Genomic DNA, 19140 nt, shown 5'->3' with positions numbered 1-19140 from the left:
AAGCCCCATACCATTTCAAGAGGTGGGACACCCCAATCCCATCTCTTACTACTAATTTTAGTCCAATCCACATTAATCCAAGATGTAAACATGCCCTAACTAAGCAATGGAGCTGATAGGGGTAATAACCCCTTTTGAACATAATAATGGAAACGCCCCTTGAATGCATACAAATAACAAAAACGGCACAAAATCCGCGCAACTATTAGCGGGTTGAGAATTGAATTATCAACCGTTGGATCTTTTGGCAGTAATTTTTTCAGATGTTGCCACGTGGAACTACCTAATATGGGTATTGAAATCTATAAATACGACTAATCATGAGCATTTATGGTATGTTTCATTTAATGTTCTTTCCATTGCATTCAAGCCTTCCAGTTTCGATCTCACTTATTCTAACTTAGTTGGGGACTTTCGAACAAGCCCAACGTACTTCTTATTCTCAAGATCCACATCTCAAGAAGCTTTGGATCACGCGTAACCCGACCTACAACCATAAAAGGTCATAAACCAACCCGTATAAGCGACCTGAATCAGGAGCAAACGAAAAAGCTTGCAAGGAAAATAGCACAATAGAGAAGACATGAAGCCTTGATGGAAGTGCACATTTGTAAAACTTGATCAAATAAAATTTAATGGCAATATTCGATAACAAACAATGTAGCATTCTCATAAAAAGATTGAAAATTAACAATTTCAAATTAAATCAGATTGCTTCCAACATTGACAACATATCATGATTATATAAATGGAGTTGGGTCAGATTGGCCCGATCGAATTGTCAAATAAAAAAAATAGATTGATTTGATTCAGGTTTTTTTGAGATTAGGCCGGTCTCAAGTATTGATATTCAAGATTGACTTAACCCAATGGCTTAGGACCACCTAGATCTGGGATTGGTTCTATTGGCCATTTTTTTCTTTTAGCACATATAATTTTTATTTTATTCTTTTAAGTTGATTATTCTAGTAGATTTTCTATAATTTTGAAACTTTATTTTTTTTTTATTTTTTATTGTTCTGATTTTAAAATTTTAGTGTATTAACTCATTAATACTTTTTGTTTATTTTTTTAATATTTTTTTTAAGTTCTTTTTGTATTTGTTTCTCGGGTAAATTATAATAACCTCTCATGAAGTTTGATATAATAAAATATCCCCTTATTGTTTGAAAAATTATCAATACCCCCTTGATTTTAATGGTTGTCTAACAATTAGTCCAATCCGTTAGGTTTCATTTTATTTTTTATGCTAAACTGATCAAAATTGCCTTGTGGGTTAAAAATTATAATTTTATTTATTTTTAATTTATTTTTTCATCCACCCCATTTGTCTTCTTTTTATAAGTTTTTAATTTTATACATCCATCCAACGATTACATAATTTTATTAAACATGAGGGGGCATTTATAATTTTTCAAACAATAAGGGGATTATTCATAGTTATGACAGATCTCAGTGGAGCTCATTGTCATTTACCCTTATTTTTATCTAAATTTTTTATTAATAAAATATTATTTAAATTGAATATATAGTCAGGAGAACACCTCAATTTTATCAAATAAATGAAACAAGGGCTTTCGAACTTGGTCGGAACTTGGACTAGGGCTGATTCGAGTCTCAATTGAATGTTTTCATGTCTTAGGTCGAAATTTGAAAAAAAAGCCCAATTATAACCTATTTATTAAAGACATAATATCACCCCAAGATTGGTTATAAACAGTGGTGAAGCGATTTCAGACCCAGCTAGAAAGTCAACAGCATAAAGAATTGCAAGATGAATAAAGTCAACATCATAGTGGCCAAGAATCAATCCTCGAAAGCGAAAACCATTTTCACCTCTCAAAATGCTCATGGTTAAAAGTAGTGAGGAAGAATCCAACGCCGTGGGACAGGTAAAATGGTAAATTTCTTTCCGGCTCCAAGCAGCCTCCGACTGAAAAATTACACCAATAATTTAGCAACAAGCACACAGTAAATCTTCAGGCTGGCCCATTCTTTTGGGGATTCCGGGCCCAGAATTGCTTCATCACATTTTTCATTTTTTTCACAATTTTCATCTTTTGATTTCGAACCTCCAAAAAAATCTTGCCCAATTTCTGTATAGCTACGTCGCCCGCTGGAAAAGTAGGAATCGCAATTTAATTAACTACTAGTATAATGCTAAGAGCTATACAGATTCTTGGTTCTTCTCCTTCCTCTTCCGGGTGTTTTTCCCTTCCCCACAAATTAAAGAAGCCCCATTCGAATTTTTCTCTAATATCAAGAAAACCCATAGAAGCAACAGTTCCAAATTTGTCAAGAGCACATTCTTTGGCTTTTCAATTTCGCCAAGGTTGTTTCTTTCGAGCTTTCCAAATGTCATATCATCATTCTGAGTCAACCCTTGATGGAGGTTCACCTTCTTCATCATCATCAACATCTATTGCAATTCAGTCAGCTGTGAGTGCTTCTTCTTGATTTTGTTTTTGTTGGTACTGTTACTCAGTGTTTTGTTTTGAGTTAATTGAATTTTTCTTATCAAGAACCCTCTTCTGGATTGACATTAGGTGCGTTCTGGTGGTTTTTGGGCTTTGTAGTTATATGGGTATTTTTATTGTACTAAATTGCAGGATCAGATATTGATTATTTCTTGTTTCTCTGTGCTTCACAGGATTTACTGTAGGACGGTTTTGTTTGATTTGTTTCCAGCATGCAGTGCATTAAATTCTCTATCGTTAGTTGGGTGTAGTTGCTCTATGTTTGCCTCTAAGTTAGTTTTAGTCTATTTGTTTCTCACATTTCACGGTATTGTGTTGACTGAACTTAAACTGGGTAAACTTAGTTTTTAGGCCAACAATTTATGTGTATCTCTATTTTGAATATGTACAAGAAACATCTAGGGAGAATGATAGGTTTATTCTCTGAATTTCTCTTGTAGAATCCCTTACCAATTTGATAAGAGAGATTTTAAACACTTATTGTATTTTACCTATTACTTGGACACCTTTTGGCAATTGCCTCTAACGGGTGCTTGAACCGATGTTAGTTGCTTCTTATGGGGATCAACTCAAGCCAATTATGCTAATTTGCTTAAAAGAGAAGTCCGTGTTTTCAACCTCTGAGTGGTTCTTCTTTTGAAGTGACCTCCCTGTTATGCGAGAACCACGGATGGAATAAAGTAAGTTATATGAATGTTCGGTTCATGAAGTGACTGGAGCTACTTTTTCATATGTGATCACTCAGGAAACTTTGTGCAAGGAGATATCTTCCTCTCTAGTATCAGGAGGTTGTCAGTTGAGGGATGTCTTACGTACTTAAAGAACTTTAACTGAAGTTATAGAAAGAGATGAATAGGTGCTCTTTTATTGTCGGAGTCTCATATCCGCAAGATAAAACTTTTTACTAAGTGCTTGCTGCAGTTATAATGCATCTTTGGAATTTGGAGAATTCTGGTTCTTTTGACTGTAATTCTGACATATTGCAGCACATATGTTGTAAGTTTGTCGACTGCAGTCTTTGTGTTAATAGGATATTTCTTGTCTCTTCATTAGTGGCTTTATCTGTCACTTATCATGGTTTTATGAATATACCTTGAGCTTACAACAAACTTCATGTCTGGGCTTGTGTTTTACATTTACAGTCATTCCTGTCTTTTCGTTTCGCTTGTTATTTTAAATTAGCCCTAGTTTCTGACAATTTTCAGGGTAGTACTCGGAAAATCAATTTCTGCCAGTGGTGTGGTGGCCCAACAAAGCATGAGATACCCGACGGGGAGGAAAAGGCAAGAGCTATTTGCACACACTGTGGGAAAATTACTTATGAGAATCCAAAAATGGTGAGTTTTAAGGGATGGTTGAAATAACAAGAGAATTACAAGGTTCTGTTTGTGAGTCATTTCCGTCGTCATTTGGATTGCAACAGTTGCTACAACAATGCTTTACATATTTGCTGCAGATCACATTGCATGCAGTGCAAGATTGAGTATCGAAAGAACTCGTTCATGAGAGAAAACAAGAAAGGGTGGACACAGAGATTGCATGCTTTAGGATAGTACAGAATTTTCAAGGGAAACATGTTAACGAAAGATTTTGATTTGAAACTTGAATTTTATCTACTCATAGAAATTTATAAAATAACATTGAGAAATTATGTGGGCTTTAATAGATAAACTTGGTTGGCTCTAATTATTGAAGGGTTATCCTAATTTGTTTCACTGAAACAAATTTTCAATCTAGGCCTGTCATCAGGGAAAGTTTGTGTTGAAGCTGCTTGCACGTTTCTACTGTTTGCATGACTGTCGTGGAAATTGTTGTGTGCTCTTTGCGCACTGAGTCTTTATTCTAGCGAAATCAATAGCAGCAAGGATTAAAAAAGGTTCAATTTTTTTTCCACTTTGTAAATGGAATTGAAAACTCATTCTCTCAGAAATAATGAGACTAAAGTGGTTATTCAAGCCAGACTTAAGAGACTTCAAGAAGTTTCAGTAACTCTATAGCTCTGGTGTCTAAAATGAAACCTAAGATCTTCTTACACTGGTTACTACTAGTATCTATGATTTGATGTTGGGTAACTTGGGTTAATAGGTGGTCGGCTGCCTCATCGAGCATGAGAACAAGATACTGCTGTGTAAACGGAAGATTCAACCGTCATATGGCCTTTGGTAAGCATTGCTAGTAGAAGTATCTCTTGGAAAAGAGAACCTCTGCTCCTGGCAACACCTTTTTATTCCAGATAAGCATAGATTTTGAGGAAAGTTCTATCTTCCGACATTTCATTTATTGTTATTATTATTCTTTATCTTATCATCCACTGCATGAGTAGGACGCTTCCTGCTGGTTACATGGAGATTGGGGAATCTGCAGCTGAAGGGGCGATTCGGGAAACATGGGAGGAAGCAAATGCAGAAGTTGAAGTCCAGTCACCATTTGCTCAGTTGGATATCCCTCTTATTGGCCAAGTAGGAGAATTTCTTATTTGAATTACATTATTTATCTGCATTCTGGACCTCCTCTTATATTCTGCTTCTATGTTAACAGACTTACATTATTTTCCTGGCAAAGTTGAAGAGACCTCACTTTTCGCCGGGCCCAGAATCATTGGAATGCCGGCTTTTTGCACTTGAGGATATTCCTTTTGATTCTTTGGCATTTTCGTCCATGCTCGTCACTTTAAAATTGGTGGGTTCGCTTCTCAAATTCTCAGACCATTATCTCTGTTGATAATTTATCCGTCTAATACTTATTTATATTTGATGTATATATTGTGGGCATAGTACTTTGAAGATAAAAAGGTTGGAAGACCCAAGTTTCACTATGGCATCATAAACAAAAGGTGATTCTTCATACCAATCTACTCAATAGATCTATAGTGCTTACCATTATCTGAAGTTCTGTTGAGAGACAGCTGTGAGTTTCAAAGGATTTCGAAACATGTATATGATTAAAAAAATTGATGATATTCTACTATAACGCTAACATAAATGAAACAAAGTGTTAGGTTTGTCTTTCCAGTACTGTTTTTAAAGCTGAGGAAGAGCTTGGGTACGAGTAAACATCCAGAAAAAAGGGAACAGATGATAGATTGCCGGCTTAGATTTAGGGAAAATAGAGTCATGTAAATGCTTGCATCAGAACTGTATGCAACCTGCCGTGTGGTGGTTCAATCAATCAAGTTTCTTCACGATTTTTATCAGCTTTCTTACATTTTTCTGACATGTACTAGAAATAGTCGTATCCTCTCCTAACAGAATGTTGACAGGCCTGGTACGAGCCCATCGGAGATTCACGCCTACACTCTGGATCATCACTTGAAGTGTTGACAACAGGTTGATTTCCCCTCCCGTTTCTTCAGCCATTCAGACAAATGAAATTGTAGATTGAGTTGATCCGTCTGTCCTAGACAGACACATTATCGTCCCTGTACAAGTCTTTGCTTTTCGTTTTATGATAATCCCCGTCATGGTCGATATTTTCTGTTCCCAGGACTGAAATGCATGAATTATGACCGGCATTATCTCAATTATGCAATCTTATTCGTATTCAAATTCAATCTATTTATATATGAATTGAGCCTGAAAATATCAAACAATATGGATACAGAACGAAGAGGAGCAAGCTTGATGTAGAGTTGATGGTGAGAATGGACAGAAAACACTTCCCGACCAACGAAACAATCAGATAAATTTTAGAAAACAGCAAAAATATTGAAAATTCTTACTCAATTTCAGTTTGTCATAATTAAATCAATTGCATAATAAATGAGAAATGTATATTTATATTTGTTTTGATTGCTTATTTTTCTTGAATTTTATATGAACAAAAGCTGATAATTAAATGTCTACTTTAATAGGAAAAATTATTAAATGATTATTACTTATATAATAATGGCTGTCATTGACGAGCCCATTTCAAAAACCAAGTTTTTATGTTATTATTATTAAGTTATATAAAAGGTGATGCTATTAAATTAAATAGTTCTTGGAAAGATAAAGTCTTATCCTCGTCATTTTTATTTTTATTTTTTTTACCAAAAAATAATTTAAAAAGAAAAAGAAAAAATGGGCCCCGTATTTGCATAATTGTACCCGCCATGGCAATTCTTATATTTAATTTATATTTGTTTTAAACAGTAAAAGATGTAAGACTTGGACGAAAATGCCCCTACCATCTCTCCTCAAGAAATCAGCAATCAACTCTCCGTCTGGTACCCACAACAAGCCGCTGACCACACAACATTTTCAAGAAGAAAACTTGCAAGTTTGTCAAATCGTTTTCACCCGCTTCTGGAAACTCAACAATGGCCTGCTCGATTTCAGTTCACAGGCCGGTGATCTACTCTAAGTTGCATTCTCCCCCTGCACCCTCTTTCCCACCATCGACCTCGCTATTCTTTCTTGAAAATGTTTACAGAAATGAGAGTTGCACGAATTTTAGTAGTGGTAGGAGAAAATTTAGCAGAAATTTTAGAGCAATGGTGCAGCAAACCGTGCAAGGGCCTTCAGCTGCTTATGCCAAAGAAATGGAAAGACTCTCTGCTAAAGAATCTCTGCTTCTTGCTGTAAGATTCTCAATTTGTTTTAAGAAATTTCACTTCTTTTTACTTAACCCATTTCACTGTTTAATTGGTTCTGTAATTTTCTTGGGGGTATTGGACTATGGGTTCGATTTGTTTACTTCAAATTTTTAATCTTAGTTTGCTTGAAGTTTTCACTATTATAATAAAATAAGAAAGTGGTTTGCTTTCTGAAAGAGATTATACGTTTCTGTGGCTATTTTCAGTCACAATTTATTCAAAGCTTTTTCCTTTAACTTAAATGTTTCCAGTTTTTCTGATTCCCCCCTTCCGATTTAGTGAATAAAAACTCAGGTTTTCTGAAAGATTTTAGCTTGATGTGACTAATGTGTATATGCTAATAATTCTTACCGTTAATCCCCCATGGCCGCCCCCCCCCCCCCCCGGGTTTGTATGTTTTCAAACTTTTGGTGTTGTTACTTTGAGGAATATCATAATTTAGGTACAGGAAAGCTCAAAGACAGGGATATAATATCAAGCATGTTATTTACTTATGCTGCATTCCTAATCTTATGTTTGAATGGAAGCAAAATTTGCCTTTTGTTTTGCATTTTGCAAGAATGAAATCATTTTGAGGCTAAGCAATAACCATTGAAGTTCTATCATTTGTGCTTGAATGTGCTTGAAGTTCTATCATTTGTGCTTGAATGTGTTTCAGTTCAAGGATGCTGGGGGATTTGAGGCATTGGTAACTGGGAAACCAACGGATGTGCAACGGATAGATGTGAATGAGAGAATAGTTAGTCTTGAGCGGTTGAATCCTACGCCGCGACCAACGACGTAAGTTTTTATTCTGTCAGTGTGGGTGTAGGAGAGTTTAGTATGAGATGTTAATTTTGTGTTTTCGGTTATTCAGGTCTCCTTATCTGGAAGGCCGATGGAATTTCGAGTGGTTTGGACCAGGGAGCCCAGGGCTCTTTGCTGCTCGGTTTTTATTTGAGTAAGTTATATTTCATATCATGCTAATTTACGGTGTGCTATAGAGAAAGACATTATGTTAGATTAAGCAGGTAAATAATTCTATGGGTCTCCTCCTACAACAAGGGAAACCGTCTCTTTTATAAACTTATTCGGGTGGGGGGGGGGGGTTAGGATTAGTTTCATAAAAATTAAAATGAAAAGAAAATTTCAACTACCTAGTATGCTATATTGAAGACTGAGATGAAATAATCCATTCACTGTCTGAATACTTACTGAAATGTTTTAGCACACAGAAATGGAAGACAATCAGGAAGGATCGTATCATCAGAGCTGAAATTCCGAATGTCTTTGACGCCAAATAAATGATCGACATTACTGTAACTAGAATTGTCACGACCCCTCCAACTATGAATGTTTTTAGCCCTACCTTTTCTATTCAGATCTTCACTTTCACTAGTAGGATGGTGACGAGAAATAAAGTAATCCATATAGCTGCTCTTATTACATAATGCATGTAACCCCAACCAAAACAACATAGAGCATATTCTTGCATAAAGTGGGTATGGCATAGTCGGACAATTGAGATGTCCTTCTGACATAAATTGCCCCAGCTGAAACCAAGAATGAACCAGAAGAGCAACAAGACATGTTGCACCCAAATTGAATTCCCACTTGCTCACTTTTGACACTAGTGCTAAAACTGAAAACCCTGCTCAAGTACATGACAGTGTCTAAAGTGCTATCAGGTTAAGGTAACAACCTCGAATAGATATTTGGGCTAGAGCAGAAATGGCTCCAACAATTATGTCTTAGCCTCTCTTCTCCAGCAGTGATGGCCTATGGTGTGATTTGCTGTCATCTTCTACAATTTTATATGTGTGAGATGCATGCATAGACACTTTGTATTTTTGTTACTTGCAAATATTTTCATTACTCTAATAGTTCTCAGCAGAAACAGGAATTCAGTTTAAAAAAGGGGGGGAAAAAGGAATTCGATTTCAAGGAAGTAATAGTCTGATGTGAATTACATTGTTTCGGCAGGAGGTTTCCTCGAGAATTGGCAAATTTATCAAAATTGGATGTGGTGATCAAGGATGGATATGCAAAAGTTGCAGCAAGTGTGAAACTATTGAATTCGGTGATTGACTTCTTTTTAATTAATTTTTATCTTTGTTACATGTTGGAATATGATGTTCCTCCTGATTATGGAACTTCTCAATAAGTTTGGTCCTCTTTAGCTGACGAGCGGCTATGGAACTTAGAAATTTATGGAAATAAATCATTCAACTGAATTCCTGAAAGTATTTGAACAATGGAGATTCTTAATCATTTTTGTTCAACACACTAAGAATAGAAATTAGTGAACTGAAGTCATTAGTTGACTGCAGCTCTTCTTCTCCTCCTATTCCTTCATCATGTTTTCTTATTCTTATACATGCGCTAACAGATATTCCTGATGAAGTGCAGATAGAAAGCAACTTTATCATCTCCAGCAAGTTATCTGTTGAGGGGCCACTTCGAATGAAAGAAGAGTACCTTGAAGGATTATTAGAATCCCCAAAAGTTGATGAAGAATCCATACCACAGCAGCTAAAAGGTGCTTTTGGTCAGGCAGCTAGTACACTGCAGCAGCTCCCCGTTCCTATTAAGGATGCTGTGGCTGGTGGAGTGAAGGTCCCTCTTGGTGAGCATTTCTAAATACCTATAGCACTGGAATTGCCAACTGTCTTATGCGAGAAAAAGTATCAAATTTTCACCTTTCACTAGTGTATCATCAAGCAGAACAAATATTAGTTCCTTTCGGGTTGTACGTGATTTTTCTTGGGTATTTATAACTTTGATTTCTTTTCGAATGGTGCTAATTTTCTTTTGAAACATTGATAGGTTTCTTTTAGGTTCCTTATTCTTTTGGAATTAGTACTTCTCGTCACTTCTCGACTAGCTTTGGTAATTATATTGCTTCATTACGAACTCAGCATACCCTCAAATGTTTTAAACTGGCAGAAGACTTTGCGTATGCCTTAGCACTTGTAAAGCCAAGTCACGCCTGATAAGTTGGCACATAGAACACTGCTAGTTCAAACGACTTACAATTTTGGCTTCGGCTGAATGTACATAGTAGTTCTCTAGTTCTGGGAGTTCTCACGTCAGCAGTTGCTGATCAGGTTCATCTGGAAATATCTCTGCTATTGTACTATTAGATTCTTATGGAGGAAATCGTAACTACATCAACCTGATTGTTTCATCCAATTCCGTCCTATTTAATTGCTTTTTTATTTTCTTTCAGACAGTTTCTTGCAATGTGACTGATAAAAATTTAGAAATTCGAGAAGTTTTATTTATCGACTTATATATATATTGCTTATTTCATACTCGCCTTTCTATGACCCCAGGTGGGACATTCGAGAGGTGGTTTATGATTTCTTATCTCGACGACGAGATCCTGGTAAGTTCTTCCATCATTCCCTTTGCTCTTACTTTACAAGAAAGAATGGTATTAGTGCTGCGACTTGGCAGTCATTATAAATGCATATACGGGTTGCTCCCAATGGTAGCCTTTTCTTTAAATTTGTGGTAAAGTTTCTTGGACATAGATTAAATAAACTGTGTTGGAACAATGTCATCATGTATTACGGCTCAAATTTGATGCACTGGATGCAGATATTAAGAGATACAGCTGGAGTGCCTGAAGTTCTTACAAGACTGGATCCAGGACCATCACCTGCGTTCGAACCAATAACCGAGTATGAAAGTTGAAGACAATTAAAAAATGGCGTAGTCGTACATTGTAAATTCTTACAGAAATGACACGTATACTTCTCACCGTTGCCATCCCAAATAAAGCAAACTTCATTTCTCTCCTTCCTTTGTTGTTCCGTTTTATTACTCAATTGGCAGTTGTATTTTTACAAATTTGACAAGTTAATAGTAATGTTAACTGAGGAGAAGTGGTTGATATGATGCAGGTAACAACTGGTAAAGGGTTGTTTCTGGAAAGTAGATATGAGTTGGGGTGCTGATGTCTGTCTGCTTCACTTTTGTGAATGATGTTTACATGTTATGATCCTCACACCACTTTTTCTAATATTATTGTCAAAAACTCAGACTTTGGTTTACAATACTTAAAGCTACCTAAAGAATCCGTTGTTGCAAATTGTTACTCATTAATTAATTGAAAATGATGTACGTAAGACTTTGATATTTATAAGTCAATATATCAGTGGATATATATATTATATATATATGCATTATTGAAATACTTACGCTGTCTCCTTGAAATTTACTTAGTCATAAATTTTTTATAATTTGAAAAATTATACTTAGTACTTTATAACGTTTGTTTCATTTCAATAAATAGATCCATCTATCAATTAGATTTACGAAATTTGTTGGCATCAATAACAAAAGTTGAATGGATATTCATATCTACAGTCGATTGATTTATCACAAACTTATTGCAGCTCAAATATATATTTTCTGACCAAATTATTCTTATATGTCTTTGCATTCTAATGCAAGCGATCAAGAGGTACATCTTCATCTTTATAAGATAGTTTGTTCAGAAACGATTGGTATGACGTATAATAAGTTTATAATAAGTCAATTAGAAATATATATAAATTTTTATTCAACTTTTTTATTGATGTTAGCAAAATTCGTGAATTTTACCGAATCAATATACTTATTTTTTAAATAGAAACAAATTTTTGGGGTACAGGTATAATTATTCCTTAATAATTTGCTCCACATTTCGTCATTCACATTCTAGAACAAATGAACAAATACATATATATATATATATATATATATATATAAGGAAGTTATCTTGCACGCAAAGAAACAACAATATTTATTAATTAGATGTATAGGATTAAAAAAAATTAGTTGGTTTGCCAAACCAATTTATCTTCTTGCATCGAATTTCATGACCTATTCAGTGCTACATTTTCATACATTTTCTTTTTAAATAACATTATAAATATTTTCATATTTTTTGAAAATTTATAAATACTTTCATAATATTTGATAAAATTATGTAATTATTGGATGGAGATATAAAATTGTCAAGTTTGTCTTTACTGTATTTTTTTAAAAAAAGAATTAAAAACTTATAAAAAATTGAACGGGATGAATGAAAAAAGTTTTAAAATTATAAAAAAAGTATCACTTAGTCCATAAAATTATAATTTTCATCCACAAGTGCATCTTGGTCAATTCACCATAAAAAATAGATGAAAATATAACAGATTGGGTTAATTGTTAGACGACCGTCAAAATCAGGGGGTATTAATATTTTTTCAAATAACAAGTAGGTATTCGTAATTATACCGAACCTCAAAAGCGGTGGTCGTAATTTATTCTTTTTCTTTTGTATTTTCATGTGTGTATGTGAGAGAGAGAGAGAGAGATATGAAAATTATTTGAGATTGAGGATATAAATTGAAAAATTGATCATATATAACAATATATGTATTAGTACAAGTAGAATCAATAATTAGAAACTCACTAAACTAATAATTAAGAGCAAATTAAGCACAAGATGACATACTTAGAAGAAGGAAGAAAATATGATTAAACCTCCACATGCAGCATGTTGTCTCATTAATATTTAAGCACGTTGTGCATCAGACCAGTTGTAGATCCATAAATGGAAACTCATCATCATGATGATCACCAATCTCCTTCATCAAACCATCAAACTCTGCAAAAACTGTATTCCCACCCCCACAAACCTCTTCTTGATCATCTCCCTTTATGTTCCTCATCTCCCTCACACCCAATTCCCGTTTCCTGTCTGAGACAAAGATTCTTGGCTCCTGTCTTGTTGGAACCCTTCTTGATGTTGACCTAATTTTCTTCGTGCTGCAAATGTTATGATGAGATTTAATTGGGTTTCCAGTTAGTCTTTGGACAAGTTCTCTGAAGTTTGCAGCGTCTGTTTTGATGATCTCTGGTGCAAATATGTGGATTATTCGGATTTTCGGCTTCCGTCGACTCCTTTGGGAGTTGTTGTGCATGTCTGGTGATACTGCTGCTGCTGTTTCCTGGGCAGATAATCTTTTCATCGTAACCAGCTTTGGAGAAATTCACAGAGAGCAGTTGATGGCGTAATTGTTTGGAAAGAATTGTGAATGTTTGTAAATATGTATATCATGTTATATATATAGGCGGATCCGGAGAGTGGAGAGGGAAAAGACTTGTTTCATAATCATGGGAAGGAACAATAAAATACACATTAAAATATTACACCTCAAGTTTTCTACATATATTTACATTATTCATGAATATGGACATATATATGAATTTTAATTAATAAAAGAGTAAATTACAATCGACTCTCTTAAATTTGTTATAATTATAAATACTCTTTCGTTATTTGAAAAATTATAAATATCTCCTAAAAATAATTACTATTTAACAAATCCCCCTATAAATAAAGGCCGTCTAACAAAATACTCCTTATAATGGGTTGGCTGCATCTCAACTGAAAACCTATTTTAATCCGTTTCTTTTTCTTTTAATTAGTTAACACACTCAAGTGTCAAACCACATATCATTTGTAGTAGCTAACCTCCGAATTCCATTCCAAAGCGGCTTATACATAAAAATTTATAATACAGTCATAACAGTAACTTTATTCACTTAAACTTTTACACTTTTTGCTCTCAATCAACAACAAGGCTACGAGTTCATTGCTCACTTTTTGCACCCTACAAGCATTCTTTATCTTATATTCCAGGGTTTTTATCGCTCCATTACCATTATTACGTCATATCTTTACGTTTTTTCAAGTATTCTCTTTTTCATTGTCGATAAATCAATTTTACCGATTTAAGTATCAAAATTTTATAAAAGTCACAAATAAATATAAAATATCATAATTTAATTATTAGAACTTGTCAAATTAAAAAAATTATAAGAGATTATAAATATATTTTGAAATATAGCATAAAATTTATATGTGTCATATTAAATAATTATTTAAAAAAAATATTATATATATATATATAATAAAATAACAATAAAAATAATTAAAATTATTCAACCATCATAATCATCATTATCATTATTATTATTATTATTATGATCTTTAGATTAATTCATGGGAATCGTCAAATTTTGACATAAATTTATAAGTAGTATATAAAATAGATAGCATAATGCATACTATGTATTTTGATATAAATATAAATTCACAAATAGATATGATCCGGGTCCCTTAGTATCTTCTCTCGAGGTGAGGTTGAGTGCATCCTAAACCACCCAGAGAAGCGATTTTTGAGAACAAAGTGAGATTGTTAGGCTAAGTCAGTAAAGATTGAGGTCGAAAGCGATCTAGAAGAGTTAATATTATCGAAAATATAATTGATGTAACATTGAAGGTGCTTAGTTGCCAGTTGGGACCCCAAAAGGTGCTTCCATGTCGAAATCACTAGAGGTGGGAGTTGGGACTTTTGCTGCTCCCGGAGAACCCAACAAAGCTAAGAAGAGGAAGACGAAGAGCAAAAGTAAAAGCACAAGCCACAGTAAGAGTTCCCATCCGACTAAATCTAGTAAGCACAAACGTCAGAAAGCTCGCGAAGTTGCTGATCTAGCCAGTGAAGATTAGAACAGGAATACCCTAGGAGACTAAGAAGGAGTTTGGTTGGAGGCCAGGGAGACCTTGAAGTCCCCAATAACAGCAGGATTGTCGAGATGGCAGGAGAGAATATTGTCCCCGATTGGGCCATCTCCAACTCCAGCACTGTCTTAAGGTCATGCGTCAGCCAAGATTCCTGAGAGTTATACAAAGCTTCCTGTCTAGAACATGACCAGGTGATCCTAGTTCAAACTTCTTATACCGATATCAAGGAGCACCTAGCTCATAACCTTGAACAGGTACGACCTTATTTCAAACTTCTTTTTATTGTACCTTTTCCTTCACGCACTCTTTTCTTTTCATGCAACTTTCCAAGTCACTGTCTTTGGGCACAACCTCTCCCTGAAATGCTCAATGTGGCATCATGAGAAGATGGCGATGGATGCCAAGATACTAGATCTTGAACAAACTTAAAGACTTCAAAAATCAAAACAATGAGTTGGCCGATTTGAAAGCGAGCTTGGAGACGAAAGCACGCGACTTGGAACATAAGGCTTATTTGAACTAAAACTGCAACAATTTATGGCAGAGTCAGAGAGGGCCTGTAAGGCTTCTTTTGAGAAGGGCAAGAAAGAAGATTTTCCCGCTGGCCAAGAAATTGGGCTCACTGAGGGTCGCATTCATATCTCCAATCAGATGAATGTAAGAGAGCTATCTGAGGCTCGTTTGAGAGGAGCTCGCAACTTTATCAAGGCTATGCCTTCAGAATTGTTGTCGAGACATATGTTTAGATTAAATATACATGAATGAATCAATTCAGGGTCGCCGTGACATATAAGAATTATAGAATAAAAATAAAAGGACCTTTCTCAGTTGATTCATTAAAAGTGACTTGTCAAAGATCCCTCTATTTACATGACTTTTCTCATGCTAAAGCTCTTTAGGCCCTCCCTCCGACGGAAGAAGAGAGTGGGGGGAGCTTAGAACTAAATAATAAGGAAATAATGAGGAATAGACACAAGGGGACTACTACAAAAGCTGTAGGTTTGATCAAATCTTTTGATCACTTAAATTTTTGATCAATTTTCACTGTACTTGATGAAAGAAAGGGGGAGCTTAGCTCGAGCTCGAGCTCGAGCTCACTAAAAATAGTCGAGTTCAATTCATTTACACTCCGACATCAGATATATTAATGGATCAAGGAAATGATTTTCAAACAATTTTTCAATTCCCTTTCCTATAATTGTTGGTATTTTTACTTACGCCGTGAGAGAATGCAAATAAAAGAGATCATCTGGCGGTGGAGAAGACGATCACAAGTTCACAACCATAAAATCTGCACATGGATGTCAGAGTATCATCTCATCATCCAGATCCGTTTCCATATCAGAAAGCCCAAAGAGGGATCTTCTGACTGGCCTCCTATGCTCACTGGGCCACCAAAGTAGGAGCTCTTTTGGGCCAAGTTTTCTACACAAGCATCAAACTACAAATATTTCTTTCTTGGTGGTTTATCAGCCCAACTCATCTGCAATTACTTCCTCGGCCGCCAAAAACTACAGCTGCTGCAAGAGAATATCAAAACAGCGTCATCCCAACCATCTATTGACAGCTGACACCTGTTGGACACGCGTCAAGAGCCCACCAACCTTCCCCTCTTATCTCCACCTGTACATTACTCAACTCCCCTCAAACCCCCCTATTTATACCACGCAAATCCTCCCTTTTCTTCTCACAGAACAAGTTCAAACTAAAGTAAAACGTCTCATTAAGTTTTCTGATAAAAAAATGCAGTCTGCTAAGGAAACAGCGTCCAATGTGGCAGCCTCAGCCAAGGCTGGCATGGAGAAAACGAAGGCCACCGTTCAAGAAAAGGTTTCTTTCTTAATCTTCCCATCATCATCTACTACTGGATTCTTCTTGTTAATTGATTTCATCAGTTTAATTTTTGATGAACTTAACAGGCTGAGAGGATGACGACCCGCGACCCTATCCAGAAGGACATGGCTACACAGAAGAAAGAGGACAGAATCTACGAGGCTGAGCGCCAGAAGCAGGAGGCCCGCGAGCATAACGCCGCCGCTAGGCAGACTGGCGGCGGGGCTTATGGTGAGGGCTACACCACTGGCACTACTGGCGGGGTTCTTGGACATGACTACACCACTGGCACCGGGGGAACTGGAGCAGGTGGCTACACCGCAGAGGGGGGACTGGGGTCTGATTACCCGCAGGAGACCATGGGCGGGATGACCGGGACGGGCGCCACCACGGGTGGAGGCGGGCGGGTGAGGCATCAGCACCCGAGCACCGGTGGTGGTGCGAGGACAGGACATGGGACGGGCAGTACATATTAGTGTGTGAGTGTGTGTGGAAGGGAGGGGTGAATAAATAAGAGGCGTGGCTGTGTATGCATTTGTGTGGTCATCATAGCCAGTCTTATGTGGTGTTTTTCTTCCCTGAGACAGCCTCATTAGTATGTTGTGTTTCGAGGCTTTCCACTTTCTATGCATGTGTTCTCTGTTTCGGTTTTCTTTAGCTATAGATTTGGTTTGTTCGGGTAAATGTTAATTTTCTTCAATAAAATAATTCTTAACATAGGTACATAATCTACTACCATGTTAATTTCCATAAGAAAATATGAAAAATGAATGACAACGATCTCTCGTTACAATTACGATTCTTTTGTTGTTTTTATAATTTTTACATCTACCTGTTTGATTTTTTATAAATTTTTTTAATTAAAAAAATACAGCTCAGAGTTGATAATACTCTCATTCAAAAATTAATATAATTTTAATTATATTAAATTTGAGGAGAGTTACACCAATACAAGAGGGAACATGAAACGTGATGCACAATCAATTTGTATCCATATCCAGCGGAGTCTTCTTTGTAGTCCCTGATCAATTTACCATGCAATTAAATGAATCACAAATCTGCTCAATTGTCTAATGCAGTGAGCAAGAGTAGGGAAATGGAAAGAATAAAGGAGCACGACTGTAATTAAGGTAGGTATTGGATGAGTACACATAAGGGTGAAGGTGTTGTAGTTCATGGTGGAAAGCCTCTCTAATATATATAAGCTAAGCACAGGTGCAGCATGAAATCATATCAATGCACAGATGGTGTTGAAGCTGCTGCTGCCGCCTGTCGCTGTAATGAATGTCCCTAACCAACACAAAAAGATGCACATATCAGATGCATCATCTTCTTCACAATCCTGTAATTAATACAGAGAATGCATAATTATACAGTACCATTCTTCCCTAAACCCCTTTGAGCCAACTGATGGATCCCACGGCCACCCCAGCCCAACAGGAGCTTTACACTCTTATCAACTTGAAACGCGGAGCATGCATGTACAACCACCCCACTCGTTCTACACTTAACGGATAACAAGAGAACTTGTACGACTATTCAAATCTTAATTTTTACAGTTAACCAGCTCGTTTCCTTTCCCCACGTCCAAACAACAGACACCTGTCGGACACGTGTCTCAACCCAAGAGTGAAGTGGTCGTCCTTGCTCCACCACGGCGCCGCCCACCATTTTAGGCGGTCCCAGATCTATATTAGTCCCTCTCCCTCTTCATCTTGCTGCACATTGTCCACTCCTACCATCGAGATCGTCTCCGCGCTGTGTCTCAGGACAGAAAGAACACTGTTAGTTCCATTTGCAGTAACAGAAGAGTTTGGAGATGCAAACAATGAAGGAAACTGCTGCTAACGTCGCCGCCGCAGCAAAATCAGGCATGGAAAAGACCAGGGCCACCGTTCAAGAAAAGGTTTGTTTTCTCTCTTACATTACTCTACATCTACAAATTAAACCCCTTGTTCCAATCTTTTCTGCTTGATTATATACGTTTGATTTCTCTTGTGTTTAACAGATGGAGAGAATGACTGCCGACAGCCCTCAAGAAAAAGAAATGGCAACTGCAACAAAGGAAGACATATTCCACAACGCAGACCTCAAAAAGCAAGACGCCTTCGAGCAGAACGCCGCCGCCAAGGAGTCTGGCGGGTCGTATTCCTACTCCACCACTGGGGATGTGGGGCAGCCCACCGGCGGTCACCAGATGTCGGCGTTGCCTGGCCACGGCAGTGGAGAGCCGGCGGGGCAGGTGGTTGAGGGAACCATCAAGTCCCATCCTATAGGAAAGGCCACCGGCACAGGGAGGCCGACCACCGCGCATAACACACATGTGGGGGCTGGAGCAAATCAGGGTTATGGCACCGGTGGTGCTTATAGTGGTTAATAAAATTAAAAAGATCAGACTAATGGGATCCAGCCGTATGAAATCTGCTCACGGAAGTGTTTGTTTTTAGTAGGCTTTCATGAGAATGAGTTTGTGTTGGGGTTTGTTGTTTCAGTTTTCACATTTTTTATTTTATCGTGCACTTAAAATTTCATGTGTTGTATGATATTAGCCTCAGATTTTTTTTCAGTTCTGAAGAAATTTATAATTGAGGCTGAATTCGATCTGATTTGAATTAAGAACTATAATATATATTTAATTTTTTAGTGCATAGTTCCTAAAACGCAATCAATCGTGACAAGTACATTACATATTCTCTGTGTTTCCAACTAAA

At 36.5% G+C, this 19140-nt stretch overlaps 5 protein-coding genes across 5 annotated transcripts; 4 read left to right on the top strand and 1 right to left on the bottom strand.

Moving 5' to 3' along the window:
* Positions 1-1855: 1855 nt before the first annotated feature.
* Positions 1856-6022, top strand: NUDX23 (nudix hydrolase homolog 23). Its single transcript, XM_011080521.3, has 7 exons — positions 1856-2439; positions 3683-3814; positions 4563-4639; positions 4801-4936; positions 5016-5156; positions 5252-5310; positions 5737-6022. The coding sequence occupies exons 1-7, from the start codon at positions 2158-2160 to the stop codon at positions 5795-5797; spliced, it is 888 nt and encodes a 295-aa protein (XP_011078823.1). The 5' UTR covers positions 1856-2157; the 3' UTR covers positions 5798-6022.
* A 641-nt stretch (positions 6023-6663) lies between these two features.
* Positions 6664-10929, top strand: LOC105162492 (putative plastid-lipid-associated protein 13, chloroplastic). Its single transcript, XM_011080522.3, has 7 exons — positions 6664-7035; positions 7709-7830; positions 7907-7990; positions 9013-9109; positions 9439-9655; positions 10365-10417; positions 10633-10929. Exons 1-7 carry the CDS (start codon positions 6775-6777, stop codon positions 10726-10728), a joined length of 930 nt encoding a protein of 309 aa, XP_011078824.1. The 5' UTR covers positions 6664-6774; the 3' UTR covers positions 10729-10929.
* A 1667-nt stretch (positions 10930-12596) lies between these two features.
* LOC105162610 (VQ motif-containing protein 17) lies at positions 12597-13037 on the bottom strand. Its single transcript, XM_011080684.3, has one exon. The coding sequence runs from the start codon at positions 13035-13037 to the stop codon at positions 12597-12599; it is 441 nt and encodes a 146-aa protein (XP_011078986.1).
* A 3228-nt stretch (positions 13038-16265) lies between these two features.
* Positions 16266-17148, top strand: LOC105162494 (11 kDa late embryogenesis abundant protein). Its single transcript, XM_011080523.3, has 2 exons — positions 16266-16426; positions 16516-17148. Exons 1-2 carry the CDS (start codon positions 16340-16342, stop codon positions 16903-16905), a joined length of 477 nt encoding a protein of 158 aa, XP_011078825.1. The 5' UTR covers positions 16266-16339; the 3' UTR covers positions 16906-17148.
* Positions 17149-18116: 968 nt separating this feature from the next.
* On the top strand, positions 18117-19032 carry LOC105162495 (late embryogenesis abundant protein 46). Its single transcript, XM_011080524.3, has 2 exons — positions 18117-18335; positions 18438-19032. The coding sequence occupies exons 1-2, from the start codon at positions 18249-18251 to the stop codon at positions 18804-18806; spliced, it is 456 nt and encodes a 151-aa protein (XP_011078826.1). The 5' UTR covers positions 18117-18248; the 3' UTR covers positions 18807-19032.
* Positions 19033-19140: the final 108 nt, after the last annotated feature.

The sequence above is a fragment of the Sesamum indicum genome, linkage group LG5, assembly GCF_026168435.1.
Source record: "Sesamum indicum cultivar Baizhima isolate 11 linkage group LG5, ASM2616843v1, whole genome shotgun sequence".
Taxonomy (NCBI): domain Eukaryota; kingdom Viridiplantae; phylum Streptophyta; class Magnoliopsida; order Lamiales; family Pedaliaceae; genus Sesamum; species Sesamum indicum.
The sequence above is the reverse complement of the archived record's forward strand: the minus strand, read 5'-3'. Positions and strand labels throughout refer to the sequence as shown.